This window comes from Sinohyriopsis cumingii, chromosome 12, assembly GCF_028554795.1.
Source record: "Sinohyriopsis cumingii isolate HCF-2022 chromosome 12, ASM2855479v2, whole genome shotgun sequence".
Taxonomy (NCBI): Eukaryota; Metazoa; Mollusca; class Bivalvia; order Unionida; family Unionidae; genus Sinohyriopsis; species Sinohyriopsis cumingii.
In genome coordinates, this window is record NC_142972.1 from 63,500,798 (window position 1) to 63,527,468 (window position 26,671).

At 32.9% G+C, this 26,671-nt stretch overlaps 1 protein-coding gene across 1 annotated transcript in view; it reads left to right on the forward strand.

Annotated features, from left to right (window-relative positions):
* The first annotated feature begins 2,755 nt into the window (after nt 1-2,755).
* Nucleotides 2,756-26,671, forward strand: part of LOC149786589 (uncharacterized) — a 43,620-nt gene continuing 19,704 nt past the window's right edge. Inside the window, exons 1-3 of the mRNA XM_089975952.1 lie at nt 2,756-2,824; nt 6,085-6,288; nt 12,306-12,421. Of these exons, the coding sequence (XP_089832078.1) occupies nt 2,756-2,824; nt 6,085-6,288; nt 12,306-12,421 (389 nt within the window). The remainder of the gene's footprint in view (nt 2,825-6,084; nt 6,289-12,305; nt 12,422-26,671) is intronic.

A 26,671-nucleotide genomic window follows, 5' to 3' on the forward strand; every position in this document is an offset into this window, starting at 1 on the left:
GTGGGAATTGTTGCCAGACACCCATGTTTATCAAAGATAGTCATATCTTTGCGGAATTTTCTTGGCCGAAAAGTAGAAACTACTTTAAATATCGTGAGGCATTATTGTGTACATTATCAAAATATTCTATGTTTATTAGAATTCATTGTAAAATAAGAGTACATATATATATATATATATATATATATATATATATATATATATATATATATATATATATATATATATATATATATATATGTCAGTTTACAGTATTGTCTGTATTCAGGTTTACCACGAAGATTTGTCAATGGATACGTAACACTGCATCATTTTCGTAGTACCAGTTCTTTGATAGATTCCGTCAATAAGGAGCCTACCAAAATTTCTGAATAATCTTCTTAAGAATTTAATTATGTGCACAGCATGTTTCATTTTTCATGAGAAAAAAGTTCCAAAAAATTATATTGTTTCCTAAACAGTTGTGCGTGTCATAAATCAGATTTGAATATTTCAAATATAATTATATTTATGATCCTTTATTCACATGTTTGGCACTCATCAAGTGAGATCGAAATGGGATGTGAAAGATGTTCAGGCAGAATGAACAACCGGAAAAATTTTTAAGAAAACAAACATTCGAATTGCAAAAAGTGTCGTTTTTAGTCCTTTTGTAGCGGATATTAATGTGCATGACATCAAATGTTCGTAAGATTCCAAGAGAACAGTTACTGTTTGAACTGTATGAAATGTCTCTTGCTGACTATATATGTTCTTGCTCCTTGAGTACTTTTGTTTTATGTGTTCCTGCCTTATCTGATAAACAGTATACCATTCAACGTATCCATGCTTCAAATATCAATAATGTACAAGGCATATTATTCAGTTTCAGCACTCTTTAGAGACTGTCAGATGTATAGTTTCTGCTCTAGGTCTTTTAATATGTAACAGAAAAAGTGAAGCCACAAAATCTTAATAAATGTCACCAAACGTTTGCAAACATTATAGTTTTGAAGTGACTGTAATCGGACTTTCAACCTCCAATCATGGACAGAATATCATCATTTCATCATAAAATATGGACTAAACATACAAAATAATAGGGTAAGTTGAATCATCCCACTTCAGTTTCAGTCGTTAGATTAAAACATCTCCAACAAGCAGATATACACAGGAAACTAATTTATTTTCATGTAACAAAAAGGACAAATTTATTTCCATGTAACAGAAAGTACAAATTCAAAGACAGTTACAGTATTCTGAATTTTTTTTAGCCAAATAATCATAAATATCCTGAAGTCAAAAAATATAACCAGAATGACTTTTTAAAAAATCACAAAAATCCAATGTTTATATTATTCCAAAAGTCTCTGATTTCCTTTATTAATTGCAATGAATATTTGCAAACAATAATTCCTTTTGAGATATATCTGATTTCAGTTACATAACTGTAAACTTTGATCACAAATCCATTCCAACAGATTCATCTAAATAGGAATTAATTATTTATCGAATCACTACTGATACACATTTTCACTTGACCTAAATTAATAACCAGTCCAAAGGAGAAGCCAGTTTAATTGCAAACAATAATTGCCTTGAACTCAAATGTTTGCAAACATACTGTTTTTAAAGTGACCTACAATCATAGACAAAAGTTCATCCAAAAATATAAATTAGACATATATAACAATAGTGGAAGCTAATCATCCCACTTCAGTTACATTTGTTATAGATTGAAACGTCTACAACAAGCAAGATGCACATAGGAAACTAATCTACTATAAGGTACTGACCATTTAATTTCCGAGAAGGGACTGAAGATCATTTAATTTCCGAGAAGGGACTGAAAAGTTATTTTGTGCCGAAATATATTATTTACTTTTACAAATAGTATAATCTGTATAATAGGGAGTCATTTTGGTAAAATTCAGGACAGGTTTTATTTTCATATATTGACAAACGAAAATTTTCCTAAAAAATTCTAGGCACCAGCCCTAGAAAATTAAATTGTTTGTCCAAAAGATAATTGCAGAATATCGTGGTAAGTATCGCGATATAACACCGTACAAAATTGTTCAAGGTACCCTGCACTATTGCTCATCCTTGTAAATATTGCAATGATCCGGAATCATATTGACTTCTGGGTACTGATTATTCAATTTAAATAAAAACTAAAATAGTTTAGATTTGATATGAAATCATTTTTATCATTTGTCTCCATGGAAATCATGAGCAAGCTATGATAATTTAAACAACAAGGACCTCATACACTATATAATTAGATGCATTTAATTATTTTAGTCTATGACTTGCATTGATGCATGCATATCGTGCATAAGTCCTTGAAGTGACAATTGAAGTGCATGACGACATTAGAAAGTTTCATCACATGATAAACACATTTGTTTTCATTCTTCTAAGTTTTATGACAGGAAATAAATAAGTACGTAACTAATATTGTATTATAGTCACATTAGTATGGTGTCAACAATCAATAACAATAATGTAGTAAACTGAGTCGTAATGCAATGGAGCATTTATTTACATACTTTGTAAGTATATATATGCCATAAATAACATAAAACATATAAAACCTGTGATGAAATTTTGAGTATGAAACCTTGACAAATCTACCTTGAGCAGATTGATTTTAGTATATGATGCTTGAAGGGAAACAAAGTCGAAGGTTTTGTAAAAATACAATTCAAACAAAAAATACACAATCCGAAAATGATCAACAGATATATTGAATTAAGTTAGTTAAAACTAAATTATGAGACAGACACAGAGAGGGGAGGGGGCAGGGGTTGGAAATGTGAGAGAAACAGGTCTTGAGAATCAAGTACATCATTCAAAATAATTTTGTCCAACATAGCGATCCATTCAAGCAACATGATTATCAAGTTCGTTTTAATATTGTGTCAATTGGAAGAAGCAAATGAATGAAAACGTTTGCATCAACTCAGTAATAACACTACATGAAGTGACAATGGAAAGTCTTCCGAAAGACTTAATTCGCAGGGTTGTAAATGTTGGATAAAACAGAGAAACTACAAACTAGTTATTTTATAAAGAAGAAAACAAAACAGGAGTTAGTGACATACATGCTACAATTTCTATGCTAGTAACCCTTGCATCAGACATAAATCTATCAACTTGAATGATCATTTTTCCATAGGATCTGGCGACATCCTTTACAAACTTTCTACCCAGACTAATCCCCATTGTTGTGTTATGATATACCTTTGTAACTTCATATGAAATGGTACAATAAAACAATGCAGCTGATTTGCAGTACTTGGACTTTATAATTATTTTCTGCAAGGTTGTTCACAGCAAATGTTGCTCAGTGGGTATATCATACAGAGATGTATTGGAATGAGGTTCTTAACTCATTGTGATATATTTGTCTCCATTTTAGGCAATGCACACTGATATAATTACTATTTTCTCAGCTAACAAGGAATGGAATAAAATACGTTAACAGTGTATTAACTATAAAACAATGTAAGCATCATACATAAAAACACCCATAGAAGATCAGGGTTTGGATGTCAGTGTTGTTGAGATTTTGTCCTATTCCTATGTGATCAAAATGGTTTTTCTGGCTCTTTAAACTTAGACTAACCGATTAGTTTTCTTTAGCTCTCATTCGAATCATGAAGTATATGTAATCTTTTTTCATTAACCCTGCAGTGTCTGACTTCACTTCATCAAAACGTTATTATACCTAATTCTTTGTTCAATTCAATTAAAATCAAATACATTGTAATTTGCGATGGTAATTATTTTGGGTAAGTGTTTTATCATTAGATATTGCTCTTCCAATGTTTATTTTCATTGTATTCATTAGTATGTTTACGAGTAACATATTTTAATCCGGTTGCCATTTTTCATTATACACGTTCAAGGAGATTGTTCCTTTCAAGCTATTATTACAACTTTACTTTACTTTACTGTACAGGAAACTTCATATTCTACTATAACTATTAGGTATCAATACGCCAGGAGCTTAACCCAATCCTGCTCATTATTTAGGCTACATTACTGAAAGCATCTATAGAACGTAATTTTTTTTTTACCCAACAAGAGAAAACATAGTTATATTCACATGTAGATTAAATAAATGTTAATATATATGGTATTCTTTTAACTGGCTATATGTCTCACAATCCTTCATGAGGCTAAAATCATGTCCTGCATATTGGATATCATTGTTTAGTTGTGTGACCATTGTACTGGTGATTGTAAAGGTTTATAGTCCACCAGAAAATTCCCTTTATATCATATTAGTATTCGAAGCATTTGCCACATTGGTCGGATTATGCTCGATGATTAAATAAAAATACTTGTGAATATTAGTTATCCCGTATGTTCTTCGTGTTACTGGTTGCACTACTTGTATCATGGCTGATAAATCATTAAATCTCTTCCGCATAATTATTGAACATTTAAAGTCATCACAATGTTCTTATCACTCTGTTGATGTAGATATGTTTAAAGATTTGGTGGTATTGATTTAACCAATATGAATCCATATACTTTTAAGCGTAAACTATCAAGAAACAAAAGCACCTGTGTCAGATTCAATAGATCACTAGTGCCTGAAAAGCTTTAAAACATATTATGTTATGTACACTGTATAGTTGTAACTTGGAGCGATTTAATGTACGAGTTGCAATTAAAGCATTTAACTACACTGCCTTCATTCTTGCATTTTAAAGCCATGTCCTCATCGACTGCTGATTGTATTATCCTTATAGTACAAAGACCTGAACAAAGACCCCACTTCTCTGTAATTTACCGTGGCTACCAGTTCGATCTAGAATTAAACACAAAATCTGATCAATAGGCTCCATTTACCTGACTTGCTCAAGTCCAATATAACTATCTTACCTCACCTAAGGGTATATCCCATTTAGAAACTTACACTCATCTTCTGATGCTCATAGTCTCATTGTTCCCACTATTAAAACGAAATCATATGGACAATGTTCCTTTAGGTGCCAAGGCCCAGCTACGTAGAACAGTTCAGCAGTGGATCTTAGACACAAGAACATTCAAGAGTGTTCTTTAATTTATATTAAAACATTTTGATAGCTTGATATTTCTTGTGTTACCTTGAATTGGAAAAACTGTTTCACTCTCAGGCCTACCATCGAATTTAATATAATCTTCTAGCAAAGATGCAGCAGGTAGTTAACATTTTCCAGTTTACACTGCAGTGTTCATTGCAAAATAATCCTTATGCCTGCTCGGAAGACACACTTCTCAGATTATTCTCTACATTTCTCAATATATTTTTCTCTGCCAATGTTTTCCTAATCGCTAAAAGAGATTACTTTTGTAACCCAAACCCAAACTTAAAAGTAGAATAAATAAGATCAAAATGCAACAAAAACTGTATAAGCTACACAATAAAGATGGAAAGAGAAAAGTTGAGGGTGAATGTATGACATGAATGTACCACTTTGATCAAACTTTGAGATGAACTTATCGGCTTATATGCTAAAGGTATATTTGGCAATGAATCAGTGAATCATAAAATATTTTAGGTGTCTATTAGTTTTCAAGATACGCATACTTTACCATTCATGAAACATGTTGCACATATTGACCGTTTTCTGCTCTCTCACTTCTAATATGAAAGTAAAACAACATCATACTAGACAATATTAAACTAAATATGTTTTAAATTCTATGATGTTATGTGGAATCATTCCAGATGATTAATTCATCATTGACAAAATTATTTTATCATTATTACATATATTTTTATGAGGCACCATATTACACTACAAAGAGATACTTAAGTGCATATATTGTAGCAACCATGATTAAAGCCACACATATAATAATGATAATGATAAACTTCTCTGGTGAGTCTGCAGCTAGTAATGCAAAGGTATATGCCACACTAAAGGTGAAGTGTTTGTTGTGACCAGCAATATTTATTATGCTGTCAAGTAGCTTCAAAAACGGTGGATTTTCGATGATGAAACAAGTAGAACAGGATATGTATTTATAACACATTTTATTTATGCGAAAAGTAAAGCACGAAAGCTGTTTTGCTTGCGAATTATAAATACAATTTTGTTTCAGATAAAGCGATTGATTAATGCGATAGTATCTACCTCGAAAGATAACCATGCAAAAGACCTTAGCAATGCTATCTTTGTGTGCAACAAATGGGACTTGATCCCCAAAGCTGAAAGGAAAACTGTGCTGGAAAATACAAAAGAAAAGCTAAGGGCCTCTTATGGACAGTTTGAAGATTGGCAGCTTGTCCAGTTTAATGCAGATCTGGTGAGCATTTGAATTTATAGTTTATTTATTATCACAAGTGAAAGATAAATCCTAAAGAACATTTCCTTAAAAATCTTTCACTTCTGATAAATATATACATATGCTTTGGGTTCTGTGAGAACTAAGTAGAATGTCAGTGTATTATTTCATTTCTTAAATTTATATGATTCAATGTGAACAGTTCGATAATTTTTGAATATAGGATAAAGTTTCTGTATATCATAAGGCAAAACTATTTGTTTGCTACATAAGCTGAAATGTCTCTTATTACTTACTTTCAATAACATTTACAAGAGGCGCACTAACAAGCCTGTCATAGAAAAAATGCAGTGCCCTTCCATCACCTTTTTATGCTTGCTTATTGATGCTGCACAAAAATTTGAAAAGACTACAAATGTCATTTTTATTTTCCTTTGCTACTTTTGACCCTTTCATGAAGAAAGACAGTTATAACTAATGAATAAAACCAAAACAATCGCTTTCTTAACAAGCCTTTACATTGCACCAACATTTCTTGAAACCATCTAGTTACCTTCATTTACTGAAAACGTGTTTCGTGTGTTATCACCGTTTCTCCGTTTTACCGCATTAGATTGTTAGTATAGGGAGTGATAATGTAACATTTCATTATGAATTTTCAGGAACTCTGTTGTTTTGAATGAAAATAATTTCATAGCAACTTATGAAAGTCATATATTCATATTCAATTTATGAAAGGGAGGTTTTGATTTTTTTGGTAGTCGGTGTATACATATGGACCTGGTCTTGTTCAATGTTGATATATTTTGGTGTTCAGTGTACTATGGCAATGTATGGAAATTGTCATTATGGATGTTATTATAAGTTTAGTTGAAATTTAACATTACTTTTTGGGTAACATTACAGATATGTAAGTTTTATACACACTAGAGTGACTTTCACTTAAATGATAAGATCGTTACAATCCTGTATAAAAATTATGTCAAGATTGATAATTGCACTTAATGACAAACGCATATTTATTTTAGAATAAAGGAGAGAGTAGAAAATTTGAGTTATGACTATATGCTTAGAGTCTACTACAGAACTTGCAAAGTACTGTGCAAATTCTGATTCCGTTTTTCTTGACTGAAAGGAAGGATGACATTATTCTACGCAACATTGTGTCAAAGTCGACCAAAACAAGGTCACAATGTTCAGTCCTAGTTATAGGGAGTAGGGGTGGATGGTTATACAATACATGCAATTTCGAAATTACTAGATTAGGATAATTTAGATGAAGAGTGCAAATTACTTGTTAAAACTCTGAATAATTTTATTCATGGCTGCTTAAAAAGGGATATTACTTTGCTTGGTAGTAAACATAAAATTAACAAACAAATAAACAATCACGAAAAGGAAGAATATTGTTATGTTAGTGTTTCTTATAACACACTGCAACGAAACACATAAGACTATAGCGTATTTCATTTGTTCTTATTCATACTGTTTATTAAACACACAATTACTGATACAGAATTGTGTGTATAGTATGGAGTATAGCTATAATATTTATTTTTACATATACCCAAATATACATACCACAATAGGATGGTATAATATTTGTTTCGAACAATCATTTTTTAATGAAACCACACAATTAGACACGTAAATGGGGATAGTGGATGATATCATTCTCATGCGAACACACAAGCATTCACAAAATGGGTGTAGTATAATATATATATATATATATATATATATATATATATATATATATATATATATATATATATATATATATATATATATATATATATATATATATATATATTATGATATGATGGGGAAACAGCTTTTCTTCAAGCACTTACATTTATATTATAAGCACATAAGTACAGATATCAAATGAGTGTGTAGTAAATTTTTTCCGACACTTTTCAATCACTCGATTGCGCATACGAGTTGGAATAGAACATGATATTGTTATAGATATAGCATGTTTACATGGTTTTGAGTTCAAGACCCAGCCTTGAGTTTGATCTAAGCAGATTCTTAAATATAACTGTTTACATGTTGGCATAATGTTCCATAAGATGATGCAGGTTTTACAAAATATTGCCCATTCCCATTCCTTTATATGGATTTTTACGAGTTGTTTCTTTATAACTAAATAATGCCCCCTCTCTTTGTGTGTGTATGTGCATGTTAGTATGAAGAAGATATTATATTGGACAAACATCCCTATGTGTGATTTTGTGTTTGTATACACATTTATTGTTGGAACAAATATATTGTCCTGGCCAGATTCATAGGTGTAATATTGTATTTGTATCTCAAACAAAATGATTGTTTAAATATAAAATCATAAAACATGTCCTTTGTTAAATGCGTGTGTTTTCTATATCTAAAGTGTATACAGTATCCTAACCATATATGCATGTGTGATTTGTATGTTTGTACGGATGCAAAATGGTATAAAATGTGTTACACGAATTCGCCTTTTGAAGGTGCAATATGTATTTGTTTGAAAACAATTCAATGCTACACACTGTACACTGCATCCAATTGTTTTGTAAACGGCTTGCTTTTAGGACTCAAACATCAATCCCTACTCCATGCTTATGTGCAGCTGTGTGCTAGTAAGACCATTTATCATGCCTTACACCCTGTATAGGTGTGTTTGTGTGAGAAAAGAATTGTTAACAATATTACACCCCACACACCACTTATCTATGTATACTTATTGTGTATTACAACATAAATGTAATTGCCTTAAAGAATCCAATGACTTGCGTTCATTTGTAACTGTTTGCTTGTAATATAAAATATTATGCACATTCCTTATTTATTTGTGTTTGTATGACAGAAATAATTGGTATTATAAATATTTTAGGCTACACCCCATTTAAGTTCTGAATTTGCATGAGATTTATATTATACCATACTTCAGTTTACCTTTGCATTTTTTCTAAGCAAACTAACTATTGCTTGAGAAAAAGAAATCCCCTTATTTTCCACGCACGATTCTATGAAAATGAATATCATAAATACACACACCAATTTAGTTACCAAAAGCTGACTCGCTTGGGGCTCAGCATTAATAGGTTAGTGTTAGGATCGGTTGAGCTGGTGACAAGATAATGCGACTGAGTGGGACATCATGCTACAGGTCTGCATTATGATACCCTAAGTGCTAAGCATCGATATAAACTGTCACACTGCAGCCATCGTAGCAATATGACTAAAACATTGTTAAAGCTATGTTAAAAATCTAAATCAACACACACACTCATATTGATATAAGATTTTTTTTTGTATGCAGAAAAGAAATTACTGGTATGAAAATGATTATATACCGCAACCGTAGTTGCCTGTCTAGCTTTGTCGTTGTGTGAGCAAATGTGGTACTAAAACACTGTTTATGTGTGCCAACTTATACTTGTAGTGCTATGTTTGTATGTAAAAAATACCATAATGTACCCCGATTTGTATACATATTGGTGTTCATGAATACAGGCAATGATTGTTTGAAGAAACACGATATCCTACTCTCATTTGTATTTTTAAGTGCTCGCTTGTGTGAAAACAAATATAGCATACCTTATCCCCATTTGTTTCAATTGTGCGCTTGTATGAATCAATTGTTATATAGTATACTACTATATTATAGTACATATTCATTGGTATGTGTGTATCTGTGAAAGCATGATAGTTTGAAGATTGATTTTATACAATGTATCCCTTTTGTATGTGTATGCGTATATTTGTATAAAATAAATACTATTATTGAATCAAAAATAACATAATACCAGACCCGTTTTATATGGGAAATTAGCTCTTATAATTTTCATTAGTGTGCTGATTGCAATGTATATAGGGACCGTCACTATTTGTCATTTTCCAATTTAGTCTCATTAAAATATGGAAATAAGTGTTTTTCGATCTGTCATGTAGCTTTAAGAGTGATTTTTCATTCCTTTTTTGAAAATGTTCTCTCAGTAATAATTTCCACGCATAGAGTTTACCACAAATATATAAAATGCAATTGTATTGTGACAAGGGTTAATACAGTGATGCACGTGTGTTCATGAAATATGGTCAAACTTGATACTGATACACACAAATGGACACTTTATTACAAAATTCTAAAGACAAATTCAACAGTCTTTTACAGTTCTAACTTGCAAGTGTTTCTCTGTCATTAGGCTGCTTTGTGTGTCTATCCATCCTGGTAAGAATTCCAAAGAATTTCAATTTCCATTAGATTTCACAATGATATATATGATTTCAATTTCCAGTTGGCATATATATCACATGAATCATAATTACAAATTTAAATCAGACCACCTACTAACCAACAGTTGTGTCAAATTTCCCTATATTCCCCTAGCATATTGATCACACCCATAAGTGTTCCTACCGTGGCCCAACTTAGGTCTCTTTATAATATCAGCGGCCTGATATATAGCTGAAATAAATGATTTGAATTTGCATCAACCATAATACGAACCCAACTTGACATGCGCACTGAAGGTCTACATAGCAGCCTCCTATACTAATACCTCGAATTTATATTTACTTCATATCAGTTGTGACAACAAGGTATAATGTGCTCCACAATAATTTTCAAAATCTGGTTATGTTTGTAAATGTGGAGTACTCATTGCCATGTAGCCGATATTAATGGCTGTTCATGATAATATGAAGCGTAAAAAGAACAATTTGATTTTCAAGCTTTTGAAGGAGTGGGTGGATGGGATATTACAACATTAAATTATATCCATATAATGTCAGGTTGACCCAGTTTTTTTAAAAAGTAGGGCATATCAGCTACATAATATTGGAATTCTCATAATATTTTCCCACCAATGGCACCATTGTCATATGACCATCGAAAGCTGATTTTATTAAAGTATATGTAAGATTGTTATCTACATCAAATGTCATTCAGTACGTATATGTTTGCCAAGGTCATACAGTCATATTGACTTGAAAGCAACCCTCAGAAGAAAATAGAGTTAAACAAGAATCTATAATTATATTTAATCTCTATGGTCTCAAACTAAGTAACAGAAAAGACTGAAAACTATCAAGCTTTATAATATTCAATCAAATATTTTTTCTTCCTAGAATACAAAAGTTCACATTTTAAAGACACGTACATTATTGTGAATTACACGCCGAATAGTCTAAACGATTTTTCACCAGTTCAAATGTATAGAATATAAATTCCAGTATTGAATGTGCTTAGCACTTGGTAAATACAGTGAATCATTTGAATAGAAATAAATTCAATCCTCTTAACTGAATACATGTAACATTGATTCATCTACATATTGATTCTAAGATTTAGGAATACAAAACTTATGTTTCCTTTTTAATTATATAAAAGAGACAATATGGAGACCAGAATGCAGGTCAAATTTCATTTCTTGAACATTTTAAGTTGTAAACAAAGTCAGATCATTTAGCAACCAACCAAACAAAACTCACGAAGACTTGAAATTCCAAGGGGGAAAACAATAACCAGAACTCCAAATCTCTAAACCTGTTTAAATTCAAGTAATAATATTCTTGCTATATAAAATAAAAGCAGAGAGAAGATTAGCTATGTATTATGTTCTTACTTAAAAAAATATTTATGCAGGCTTAAATTGTTACCCTTAATTATGGACAAAGATCAATCACACAATACAAGTTAAATATACAAAATATTATTTGGATATAAGTTTAGGGGTTTGAAGTTGCTGTGTTTCTGTACTAATTTTCTTCCTGACAGAGAGGTCAAATAGCTACTTCACTTTAAAAAAGTATTGATATATCATTAGGATTTGCACTTCACAAAAATTCTGGAAATTGTATAAAATAGATTAAATCTTTTTTATAGTGATGGCATTAACGTTCAGTGGATTTGTTTTCATTACTTTCTTACCTATCGGTAACAATTCCATCTTTATGATATTTTGTTATTTACATCAGCTATGATTGAACTTTGGAATTACCTAATTAACTTGTACAATGTACCAATATTATAAACCAAAATAATTAACCTTCAGGAGCTGCGACTTATAGAGTGGAAGGCCAATCCGACGGATGATTTCAAAATGTTGCAGAAAAGCCTGAATGCTATGATTATCAGAACCATAGAGAAACGACTGGGATACACGCACAGGTCAGTAAAGTTCCACACTTATGGTTGCTTTGTTTCAAATATTTCCTAATGACCATTTGCTGTATTCAACTTAAAGATTAGTATCTTACACTATGTACAAAATTTCCTCCCGGATTTGCCACTGTTTCCTGTGATCATAACATGGTTAAAATGCGAGACACTCTATTTTAACGATTCTTTGTTATTTTTAATTGTATTGTTATATTTCAGGCCTGCTGATGTGCTTTTTATATCATAACCACCACCACCACAATCATCATCATCAACTTCGTCATTATCATGAGACGAAAATGGGTAATTCATGCTTCTGTCTCATAATCTAGAGAACCATCACCATTTACCACACCAAAACCGAGAAAAAATATAAAAAATTGTCATATTTAGCCATGTATACTAATTATTATAAATAATGCTTCTCTTAACTACATGATGATGAGAAATATATATGTTAGACATAACTGTATTAAACCGATCGACAGTTCATCATTACATCTTATATTAAAACCGATAGTTGTTCCACTATATTATTTTTAAGTTTACCAATAATTCCATTAACTACTCATGGTAAATATTTTCAAAAATTTTCTATACCAAATTGTTTAGCCGGTTTTCATCTTACGGATTTAATTTGGAAGTCCAAGTTTGGCCAGATCCACGAAATGCAAAAAAGTCCAGTTATAACTCTTTGACTAATTTCGTTGTGTTTGCTCTAATCACTCGTTGGCATGAACATGGTGGAGAGTATTATTATGTTAATGTGCAAGAGAACAAAATGTTTTTGTATCAAGGTTTATAATGCCTCTCCATCTTAAATCAATATATGACATGTTTTCGTTATTGAATGGAAACTTCGCAAGCACATATGTACCCAAATTTTCAAGACTCCACAAGGTTGCTTCCTGGCGGCCTTGAATGTCTACTATCTAGTCTGAACAAAGTGGCAGCCCTACATGGATTGGAACCCTGTACTTCAGAAATAAACATCACTCTTTGGACACAAGAAAAATGACATAAAATCAGACTCATTTTGCCACAACAAGTAGTCATCATAGAAATCTTGTTAATAAGGTCATAAACCTGACACCATTGACATTTTTATCATTGTGAAATGTTTGCCTTGACAGGATCTGTAGCTCTGATAAAAATGGAGGGCGTTACATGCAAAGATCCCATAATACAAGTCCTTCTAATTTACTTAGTGTGCTTCACTGCTTTTAGACTTTTTAATAATATAATAAAAACTGTATCCATTTTTTTATAAAGTTATCATGATAAGAGGAAAAATTAAAGAAAATGAAAAATATTGTTTTTAAAACCTCAGAATATGTCACCATAGTTGTGTTCAAAATAAATTTGACCACATATATGAATTATATGGAAATATAATTATTATTTCTGCATGGCAAAACAAAATTATGCAAACATATATTATAGCAGCTACTTAATACTATGTTACCGCTCCAGTGGCCTAGTGGTTAGAGTGTCTGCTTTGGATGCGGGAGGTCGTGGGTTCGATCCCTGGTTGAGTGATACCAAAGACTTACAAACGTGGTACTAACAGCTGCCTCGCTTGCTACTCAGCATTAAGAGGTTAGTATTAGGACTGGTCGGCCTGGTGTCATAATAATGTGAACGGGTGGAACATCATGATACATGTCTGCGGCATGATGCTCCAGTGCTAGACATCACTATAAATTGTCACACTGCAGACATCGTAGTAATATGACTAAAAAATTGTTAAAGATACGTTAAAATTCCAGATCACACACTCACACACTTAATATTATGTTAAAATTACACAGAACAAAGGAGAGAAAAATAAATGACTTTATTTGCTGCAGAATTATATATTACCTTGAGTTTATAAAAATAAACGTCTTCCAGCAAATACACGCATCCCATTATATGTGTCAAGTTGAGAACATTCGCGACCTGCTGTTTGCAGATGACTGTGCCCTCAACTCTAGCATGGAGGCAGTCATGCAATAGAGCATGGACCTTTTTTCCACATCGTGCTACAACTTCGGACTCTCCATCTCTACCAGCAAGACCGAGGTTCTGCATCAGCCAGCTTCTGCAGAAGATTACCTGGAACCATCCATCAATGTCAATGGCCATAAACTCAAAATTGTAGACAGGTTCAAATACCTCGGCAGCACCCTTTTACAAGCAGTCCACATAGACGATGAGGTCAACATCAGAATTGCCAAGCCATCAAAGCATTTGGCAGACTCCGCTCAAATGTCTGGGATAAGAGAGGCATCAAGCTTGCCACCAAACTATATGCAGCTGGTGTTCTCCCCACCCTCCTCTATGCTTGCGAGACATGGACTATGTATAGCCGCCATGTTAAAAAAAACTGAACCAATTCCATATTAGCTTCCTGAGAAAACTACTCAAAATCAGATGGCAGGACAATGTTGCAAACACAGAGGTGCTCACTAAGGCTGGCATGACAAGCATCCATGAGCTGGCCATGATGTACACATGCCGGTAGAACGCCTACCAAAGAAGGTATTTTATGAAGAGCTACACCAAGGCAAAAGATCCCACGTTGGTCAAAAGAAAAAAGAGGTACAAGGACACCCTCAAGACTTTGCTGAAGAACCTAGGCATTGATTCTGACAGCTGGGAGTCTGTCACTGCTAACCAGTCTGCTTGTGCAGTCAAGTCAACGCTTGTGCTGAAGCCTTTGAGCAGAAACTACTGGTGGACGCAGCTGAAAAATGTGATCTGCGCAAATCCAGGAACAGCAGTTCCTCACCTCCACGTCAGCAACCTGCACTTCCATACTCCCACTGCAACAGACTTTTCCGCGCCTGGATTAGACCGATCAGCCATCTCCAGACACACCCCCAGTGAATTGATGACATTATTATATATATTTCTACAACATACATTCAAAATAACATGACATTTAAAATGTTGGTATCAAGAAATTTGATATACCAGTGTTATTGGTATATTGAATTGTGAATCACCCGTGGTGCAATAATACACGTATATAAACATTATCGTGAGCGTCTGCAGTTGAATCTAGATCAGTGATCAATTTCCACACATTAATTATGAGCGATATATGAAAATAACGATAAATGTATTAATAATCCAAGTTTTCCAAATGCATTTAATGTGGTACACATTTTCATCACAACCGTTTCTGTTTTATGTTCCCCATCCCCTCTCATGCATAAAGGACAAACTATGCAGGAATATGGATTGAGAGAGACATTATACGGTAAATGTTTTAGTTACGTGGTACACATACTGTGATATATTTAATGTTTTGTTGTTGTTGTTGTTTCTTAAACATACTATAATGTTCTAAAATTTGATTATTATTAATTAAATATGAAAATGTCCGAAGTCATATATCTGTCTTTCTCTCTGCACCATAATTGCAAGATACGGGCTAAGATCCATGCAATAAAGAGCACAGTCAATTTTCCTTCATGTCATCCCACACTGTCTCTGGACTTATGAATAATGTTAAACGTTGTCAAACCAAACAAATAGAGTCAAACTGACTAGAGTGAGAAAGAGATTGAGTTTTATGGTCGGAGGTACTGTTACAAAAGCAGAATAATGGCTTAGATCAACAGTAAATATATTGCAATATTTTAATTACCTCTTGTTGGTTCATCATTTTGCTTAGTGTTTATTCCCCATTAATTTCCATGCACCGGTACGTGAATGGTTAATCATTCATTTGAATGGCTAGATTACCAAGTGTTTATAGTGCTTTACTTTCATTGTTAAAACCATCTTTCATGTTTAAATCATAACTGTGTATTATATTGATTTAATCAATGTGAAGAAAAAAATATTGAAACTAAGGAAAAGATAACAATCAACTTATCAATATGCAAAGGTGATTGTGAATGGCCACAAAGGACACACCCGGGGTTGTGAGGAGTTCATTCACTCGGTCAACACACAGCTGACTGTAATAAATCTTAACTCCATTCAGTGGGCTAATATATGTATTTGTATGTGATATAAATAAAATACATGTATAGTATGTGCATTGTTTCAATGATACACCACTATATGTATAAATGTGTCAATAAAAGGAAACTCGGTAAGCCTCGTTTCCATTTTATGAAAAATCTATACATCTCGTGGTATATCATTGAGACTATGTATATATATATATATATCCCTCTGCACATCTTTTGATTTAAATTGTAGAACAGGGCACAGAACACTCTCAACTATTTTGTAAACTATTTTGTAATTTCATATTATAAATAGCTTGTGAATCCGAATTATGCCTTAACTTGACCGCATAGTGTCCACCTTTAGATCTATACATACTCATAATGAATTTACATCTTGATCTATCACTTATTATCAACACTGCTGGTCATGAAATGACATTATCTGGTCAGACTATAAACAATGGCCCATTTGCAGCTAGCAACTTTTCTTTTAAATTACCAGGACCAGAAACCAGATTTTTTCTTTTTCCAACATGAGCTTTTTTGTGTTTGTGTTTTTCCAATTAAACTGCCCACTTTCATTTATATTCATACTTGTTTCTATGCATTTGATTGATGTGGACTAGTTTGTAAATTGTAGTTTGGTGCAGGAGAAAAATAGGTGTGTCCTGAAAAGCATAACAGAAGAGGACTGAAATATATTTCACAAATGCATTATTTAGTTACACCATACTTGAAGAAAAGTTTGAAAAGCTGCTTAACAGTCTCTTGGACCAATGAAATCTTCCTTTATGAACAAAAGTTACTAGAATTTAACATATATGATTGGCCAGGAGTCTTGAACTGCATGAAAAAAGAAAAATTAAAAGGGCTGGTCAGTTAAAAAACTGTACAGAGCCTTTTCGGGATAACGTAATCCGGTTATTTAACAGCAGTTTGCCATTCCAGAAACAGGTTGTGTTCCAAAGAAATCTCACTGTTTCACCGCAACGGCATGGGAACGTTTCCAAAGAGTGTTACTGTTTCAGAACAGTGTGTAACATACCAATTGCATATCTAAATGTGACAAGAGTACCATGATTAATGTTGAAATGATTTGCTGTCTATTCTTCCTTTAATGCAATGACCCCCTACTTAAGAACCACATTACTAAATATTTTCATTTTGCTTTGCTTTGACGAGCAGATAAACATAGGGTAAAATAGTTTGATATAGCAGTAATAGATCCAATTAGTAAAAGTTTCTGACCAATACAATATCAGATATTTGCACAACTCATGTGTTTATCTTTACACCAAGAATGTCGGACATCTATGAACTTTCAGCACGCCTTACTATTTATTGAAGTGAATTGTTGATCATATGAGCTAATCATTATTGAGTTAGACTTAACAATCTTCGATAAACATGTATCTGGATCCTAAAATTAAAGTCACACTAATCTAAGCAATTTTAAGCAACACTGATAAACGAAATCAGATGTTCTCTTTATTGAGAACTACTGTTTACAGTGATAAATAAAATTCCATAAAACTGTTCATAATTGTTCCCGTGCAAAACCACGATTTTGTTACCTCAAAAGTACTGTCAATCATTTGGGCTTATATAAATAATCTGAGACTTAGAGATTGTAAAATGTGTCGATGTCAAATTTGAGTTATTTTAAAAAACCTCAAAGGAGTTAAGCATACATATTCCAATGACTTCGGCCGTTACTGTAGCAGTCAATGAACATGTGCATTATTTGAGCGTGAGGGAGATCCAAATCACGAGTCCTGTATATAACATCCACCTGTACAGATTGGAGTAGTTTAATCACTGAGATGGAGAAAGAAGAAATGGCAGACAGATACAATGGATCAATATGTTTACATCCTTTGAAAAGTGGCTTAAAGTAAGTTGATATAAACACAGTGGCATCTCGAAATGTTTTTACAAACAATAGATTATTATTAATGGTCCAGGTGATGCCATAATTTCCAGTAGATAATTACAGTACATGTAAATCACAACAGTATGTGTGTTTTCACTAATGATGGAGGAATCTATATATTCATTCAGTATAATGGATACTATATCGTTACTGAGAATTATCGTGTAGAGTGAAATCATTGATATATACTAGTCCTTTGGACCATTACTTCAGTGCGTGACTGCACTGTACGTTATCTATATAACCAGAAACTGTTTTGAATGTCATTAATATCATCTATTTCAGAAACTCTTATTTTTAATGGCAATTTCAGTTCCTTTAGTCAACTATATGTACATTATATGCATTCAGCATCATACTTTATGATTTTGTTTTAGTTTCACATTCCTAATTCATTATTACTTTTGCAGCTATAACATCAGATGAATGACCTTTAAATACAAAATATAACATAGGCATGCTAATGACGCCTATATTAGAATCCAAATCTGTTTTGTCTGGTTAGACTCATTATGAACACAGCACACATTGAGCTATCATCAGACGGGAACAAATCAAGCTTTTTTGTTGGCAAGGATAGCACACAATGAATACATTGTAATCATAGTAACTATGGTAGTATTAATTATACAAAGCAGATAATACTAATATTAATAATAATAACAATAATAATAAACTGCATTGTTCATAACAACAATTAGCATTTATATATTCCAAATCACTACTTGTATGTACCTCACACCCGCTTATTTCTCCTGTGTTGTTTATTTTTCTGAGCTACTCATTTTCTTCCTGGTTTACACTTTGTAGAGATTTGATATGAAACCTGTCCCGCATGACCTTGCAGATTTAATTTGGCTGGATATGGAATGGTTTTATAAAGGTTATGGATAGACATTGACCGGGCAGGATTCCGCGGTTGACCATTATTTGATTTTTATATTCTTATGTGAAAGGAGATGGTCCTTTATGTTCAGTATATTGTTCAGATTAATCATGTGCAGAATTAACTTTCAGAAGTATTTATTAGAAATTGTCTGTTGAAAGGTGTTATCAAAAGTTTTGTAAGTTTGATTTGGTTTCTGAAGTTGTAAAGAACCAAGTTAAGTATGGATTGTTTAGATGCTAGTGCATGGCTTTCTGTCTCTGTATATTTTGTATATCAGTGGCAATTTTAATATATGAGGACATGGGGTCAGCGAGCACGGTCTGGTGGCTACAATATACTTTGCACTGTTTAGCAATGGGCGCAATTGCGGCATGTGTGTTTCGTTGTGGTAATTAGGGTGAGCCTGCTTTTTCCACTCGTTAAAGACTAGTTTATTGAGAACATTTCATACAGTGAATTTTTAAAACATTTGGCTATCATCTTAGGATAGTAATCGTCGGCTGAGTTTTATCATATATACATTTAAAGTATCAGCTTTTGTAGAGAAGGGGTACTGGTGAATCACTGAAAGACTGCTCATAGCACACAAAAATTAATTAGCGGCATTAGTAATCCCCCAGTGTGGGGATTGTTTTACTGTTTGTCTGTTTGTGTGTCATCTATTACATCTCCTGCACCATTAAAGAAGCAGAACATAACAAATTTGGATATGATTACGGGTAGTCTGTAGATGCACACACTGGATTTAGCATTTTATTTATAACTCTTGGGATAGAACCAATGTCATCCTTTATAAAAAGGCTAACTATTTCATGTATTATAGGTTGAAATTTGAATGCAGGTCTGTCATCGCTAAGGCAGGAATATAACATATGCATTGCGTTTTCCGATTTTAGTATGTGACTTCGACCTGTGAATGGTCTATGTGGGTATGTTTCTTGAAGTTCCCAACATGAAACGTGTTGATATCTTGACTTGTTAACCATATACAGGTTTAAAGGCTGTGAGAAGGTGCCAGAAATACCAGAATATTCAAATCAGACCAAAGACATTGCCCCCTAGGCAGAGGACATGCCCTGTGTCAGCGCGTGGAATCAGTTTAGATCCCTACCTTCTAACCAACTATTGGTTGAATGGAATGAGAAAAAGTATATATATATATATATATATATATATATATATATATATATATATATATATATATATATATATATATATATATATATATATATATATATTTATGCACAGTGTGACCCCGCTATAGCATGCTTTGTTTTAACATGAATTCAGATATAACACGGTTGTGGCATGGCTCCCAAAATTTCACATACAGGTACATTTCTCGTACACAATTCTTTTTTTCTTTCTGTCTTAAAAGTACGAAAAGTAGCATTTAAAAAGTTTATTATCACTTTTGTGAAAGAGAGACTTCTAATATAAGATCATGACATGGCTCCTGCAATTTCATATACATGTAATTGTCTCATAACGAAAAGAGTTTTTTCTCAATAAAAAGTACGAAATATAACTAGTAAAAAGTTTATTCATGATCAAGGTAGGTTTCGCCGATGTCGAATGTTGGGACATAGTTTCATTACTAGTGACAAATATACCATCTGGTTCCCGCCCTCCCCCCACCCCAGCCGAATATTGTTGGCAGTTTAAACTTGTGTATACAGTTTGGGTTTGGAGTGAAGAAATTCAGAAGCACCATGAAAGGAAGCTGCAAACTTGATAGAAAATGCCCTGGAGTTTATTGTTAGATAAACGAGTTCATTGTTCATATTGACTAACCACCTCAGCAGTGCATAGATATATCAAAATCCACTTATTCTGACATCTGGCTGAGTGCTGTATGCTGTAAGATCTCAGAATTTTGTTTCTTTTTAAACATTTCTGGTAGCGGAGATCAATCGGTCAAGGTAATATCTTCTAATGGAGCTTTCCGACAAAATAGTGTTGGAATATCGGCCGCATGCTCGTAATTAATATCTTTATTTATACTGATCTCTCTGTGTGGATGGTAAGTAAAATTCCTCTTGTTTTCACTCATTTAATTATATCCTCCAGAACAATCATATTTTCTGTAGCAATCCCTGTCAGAACAGAACATGTGTATTCACCGTCTGTTGGCCTTTTATTCTTAAAATTCTGATGTATGCGTGAAAGGCTGTATCATTCCGCCACAAAAATGTCACAAACACACACAAACACACACACACATAAATAACGCAAAACAACCACAAACAAAAAAGGAGATCTACTTGTTAGTCTGTCGATATCGGGACTAGGCCCAATCGACCAACTTTTGAAAGCAGGAAAAGTAATTGCTATAACTGATAAAATGACAGCTAATTCCATTTTTTTAATATAAAAATGTAACCAGAAAAAATAGTTGTGCTGAAACTTCAAAGAAAACTGATCACTTTAAAACCTCTGGTCTTTCTGTATAAATGCTAATCAAATGAGAAACAAATCAGTCTCAGTCGATGTTATACAGTTATTTAGTGTTGCCGCCACGATGAGAAACCTATTTCTGTTTGGTCCTCCAAAGCTTTCATTTACTGGTAAATTCAATAACACATGCTCAGCAAAGAAAGCCAACTACAGTCTTGAATAAAAATAAATAACCTTTCACCATTGGAAGTTAGCATCAAATTTGAAACAAAAGCTATGAAATCCGATAGATTGTTGCATTTACCAAAGTTAATGGAACATGAATATTGTACCATGAAAGTTTAATTTCTGCAGGAAAAAAGTATGATTACGGTAGCTACCAACAGCGGCATAAAACGCCATCAAGTTAATTGAAGATGGGTTGGTATCTTGCAATTATTTTGTTTAACTTTTTAATTTGTTCAAGTTTTCAATAGTTTCTATCCTGGGTAGCCTCATCAACATGTTTCTGTCTTCAACTGACCAAAATATAGGTCAATTTAAGTACATGTACATATATCATGTAAACAACTACAGCCGTGTGCTGCTTGTAGTGAAGGAGTATTAGTGATAAAATAAAATATAATTTGTAATATAGATCAACACGAGGACTACCATTTGTTGTAATATGTGTTTTGTAAATGGATGTATGACATGTATGAAATTTATAACACGTGATCTCTACTCGAATTCATGGATTTATTATATACAATTACTACAGTAACAGTACTTAACGGATTATGGAATGTACTACACACATGTTAGACAAGTGTTTTTCAGACTAGCTTGCCTTCATTTAATCAAAGTCACATAATTTTAATCCGCTTTTATTCCCCCCCCCCGCGCAGTAGTTTAGGAAAATGCGTAATTTTCATCTGTTAACTGACTTGGTTGGTTATAACATGGTTCGGTCTATAATATGGTTGGATTCACTGGACCCCAAACTACTGTGTTATAGCAGGGTCACACTGTGTATATGTATATACAAAAGGGGTTACTTCTTTGCTGTATTAATAACACCAATACTGTGCTGTCATGCATAGATCATGAAAACAACATTTATGAGAAAAAAGAACAAGAAAAATTACTCGCACATTTTACTTACTCATTTTCTTGCTCTGGACGTTCTCCAAATTGTTTTCTATACTGTTAGTATGCAAATTATAAAACATGGATGTTGAGATAAACTGGACTGAACCCTGGATGGTGTGTTATACATTGTATCCCCTGGTATTCAATGCAGACACTTGTGACCTTTTCTATGTCACAACAACATACACACTTCAATGCTGTGTTCAGTACCAAACAATGTCCACAATTACACCTAAAATAGAGTTTTCTTCTTTAATGCACAGTGCTGTGATTGCCAGATTTAATCTCATATTTATGAACATGTCGGTAGCACAGTACAATTACACAAACTGACATAAATTCATGAAATGGTAAAACATTACAGCACTGTAAAATTAAATTGGATATGAAAAAAAAAAATATGCAAGTCGATGTTTGCCACATAAAAAAGGTTTATTTAATAGGTCCAAAAAATCAGCTATTAGCATACATATGAGAAATTCGACATTTTAACTTATAATAGTGTACAGAATATGATTTTATTTGTTTCTGTCATGAGTGTAATATCCTGCCTATTTCAATAGTTGTGCGAAAGTGGACCTCCTCTCCTAGGAATCTTAAGTACTTCCAAATCGTATCAATTTGTTCACAGGTTTTTCAAGCTTACATCTGTCATCCAATGTACCTTTTACTTATCAACATATAAATACATCTCTACCCATGAAATGCAATACACTTGTACAGCCTTTATAACAGGTGAGACAAAATCCATTTGTAAACGAAGATGAGACTGTTGAACAGTACTGCAAATATCATCGGATACATATATTTATCATAACTTAGGCCATAGACATATTCAGAAAAAAATTACCATGAATTGACTTTCAATCTATCTTGTCTTGTCTTCTTCGTCATTTTCATTTGCTACTTCGGATTCGTCGGTATTGGACATAAAGGGTTCAAACAGGTACAGATTAATTTGGGTGCCAGCAGCCGCTTTTACACCATTATCAGAATCTTCCTAGCTTATTACCTCCCCATCTTCGGATGGCGAAGACCCGCAGAACAGTGACAATTCACTTCCTTTAGAATTGCAGCTTTTGTATTGAGTTTCTGATGACTTTTCCATAATAATATGATACCAACTTGGCCTTTGTTTACAACAAGCGTTCAAAATGTGACGTTTGGTTTCACTAAATACCAGAAGTGGCCAGTGGTTGCATTCGGTTATTTTCATAAACATGTGCAAACGTGATATTAGGTAGGCTCCCATGGAATTATTACTGAACATTTTTCAGTCGGATTTTTAACATTCGTATTTTGTATATCTCATTCAGAGAAAACGTAAAATGAATAAATGTAGATACACTGTTATGGCACTTTAAAACGTATGATAAATTACAGTCAAAAGGAAAATCTGTCAAAAACAAATGATCATTAAAACTTTAAACAAATTTAAAAAAATTGAAATTGAAATTCACAATTTAAATCTTTGAATAAAAATGTTGAACGAAGAAACCACAACAATCGAAAGATTGTTGCAAAGAATAATTAATCGTTAATAAAACTAAACAGTTGCAAAAATATTTAAATGAGAAATTACTGTAAATTTTGAAATATGGTAGCAAACTTTAAATATTTAAATTAACAATTTGTAAAAAAATAAATTGCCTGTTCAGAATGGCTTCTATATTTATCATATGGACATTTCTTAATTGAATTCCAGTTACAACAAAATCCAAGATATCCTAAGCGTGTATATTCACCTTGAGAGTCCTCAGTACTGTAGGCTTGCAAATTCAAAACAAGCCGAACCGAACGATCTTCTAATATTTTTAAAATTACGTAGTCACCTTCCTGAGTTAATCTATACATTAAAATTAAGTCTTAAGAGGAAATGCATTATTACTCAACCTTTGCCTGCCTGTCAAAATAGTTACAATTGTGTTTTTTCCATCATTTTGGGATTTAATATTAAGTTTCCAAATAAATATTTAATTTAGATGTGTATTCATTTTTCTATATGGATTTTTTTTTCCTTGCTTCCTTGTCTCACACCTGTTACCGCACTTGCCTTCTACTCATTGGTGAGAAAATACAAGTCCAGTGTTTTGTTCAGTATTGGATTTATTATGAATTATTGGGTTCATGGTTGGAGATTGAGACATTTCTCCTTGCTTTTGTACATAAACCCTACAAATACAATAAAACATACATTTACTACAATAATAAATAATATCATCATCAGTGCATTATTGTTCTGCATGTTTACATTAATTCTCTTACAGTACATTCAATACGAATAACTTACAACTCCATATAGTTATTAATTATCCATCTATAGAGATAGTGAACCAACTAAACCTAAACAACAGTCAGTGTTTAGAGCACAAATAGGGAACAGACGGACAGACAAACAAAGGTATGGACAGAACGATATGCTAATAATAAAATGCAGGTTGATAACCTATCAAAATGTTATAAAATACATCAACATGCATTCCCGAGAAATATGTCGAGTACATATAAAATAATCTATTACATTAATCATATTATAAATCTATTTACCTTATCATATGGGACAAAGGCCAATTTACATCTTCTTGCAAGCACAAGAAACTCTAATGGACTGACCACTAATATGCTGTTCATAATATGTTGTTCATACAGACAAGTAACAAACTAACCAATCAGAAAGTTGTTTACCACTTGTCATACAATAGAACAACCCAGCATGACCAGCCATCAGGGTAGTTGCATTGCTCAGTGAACAAAACAAAACTCTTAACAGGTAATCCTGGTTCAAGGTTACCTAAATGGCTAAATATGTGTAAACTGAGAATAACACACTAATTGCAACTGATGGCTGTATTTCACTCAATAATAAACATTAACTACATAAAATAATAAAATACCTATTTCGCCTAATTAAAACATGACTATAACATTATAAAACATATGCTCCCATTCACCCAATTTTATACTCATACAAATCTTTAATGTATATATCTATGGAATAATTTGTTTATGTTGATTAGATAGAGTAACGGATCAAAACGATATCATTAATATACATTTACAAGTCGTGCATACAAGAGATAGTCATTAATGCCGTACCAGCATTTGCAGCAGTATTACTCTGCCAATATTAGTAAGACTTGAATTTTGTTTTTGATTATTCCAAAATATCTGTACTATTAGCATCAGAGAAATTTGTTATTGGTATGTATATCTTTATATTTGTAACTCCTGGTACATGGTTTTATCTAGCTTTAATACATTGCATTCATGGCTGTAAATTGCTGATAATATCTTTAGTAAGGATTGCCTATGTGACCCGAATCTGTTAAGAGAATATAATTGCATGGGATCTGTAAATCGATGCCTATGTATATGATGATAATTGTTTGTGTGACTTGGATTTTTAACGTAGCTTTTAACCATTTTTCAGTGATATCGTTATAATGTCGGCAGTGTGGCAGTTTATAGTGATGTCTGGCACTGGGGCTTCATGCCGCAGACATGTAGCATGATGTCCCACCCATTCACATTATCCTGACACCAGGCCGACCAGTCCTAACATTAACCTTTCAATGCTGAGCGCCAAGTGAGGCAGCTGTTAGTACTTTTCTTGTAAGTCTTTGTTATGACTCGGCTGGGGATCGAACCCACGACCTCCCGCATCTGAGATGGACACTATCACCATCTAGGCCACCGGAGCGGTTGATGATAATTGTTAATTATATATAATCTTAATAAGACTTAAATGGTGCCTTGGCTTAATATCTCATTGTTCGATAGGGTTTCAGCATTTCTAGAAGAGTTTATTAACTTCCATTTAATTGAGCTGAATCACATGAATAGGCATATTTGACACATAGTCGTCTGTCCTGTGCTGTCTATTACCAAATACAGTCACAATAAACAGTGTATATGAAGAGAGGACCGAGCAATCAGTCTCCTTCCGAATTCAGAGTCTT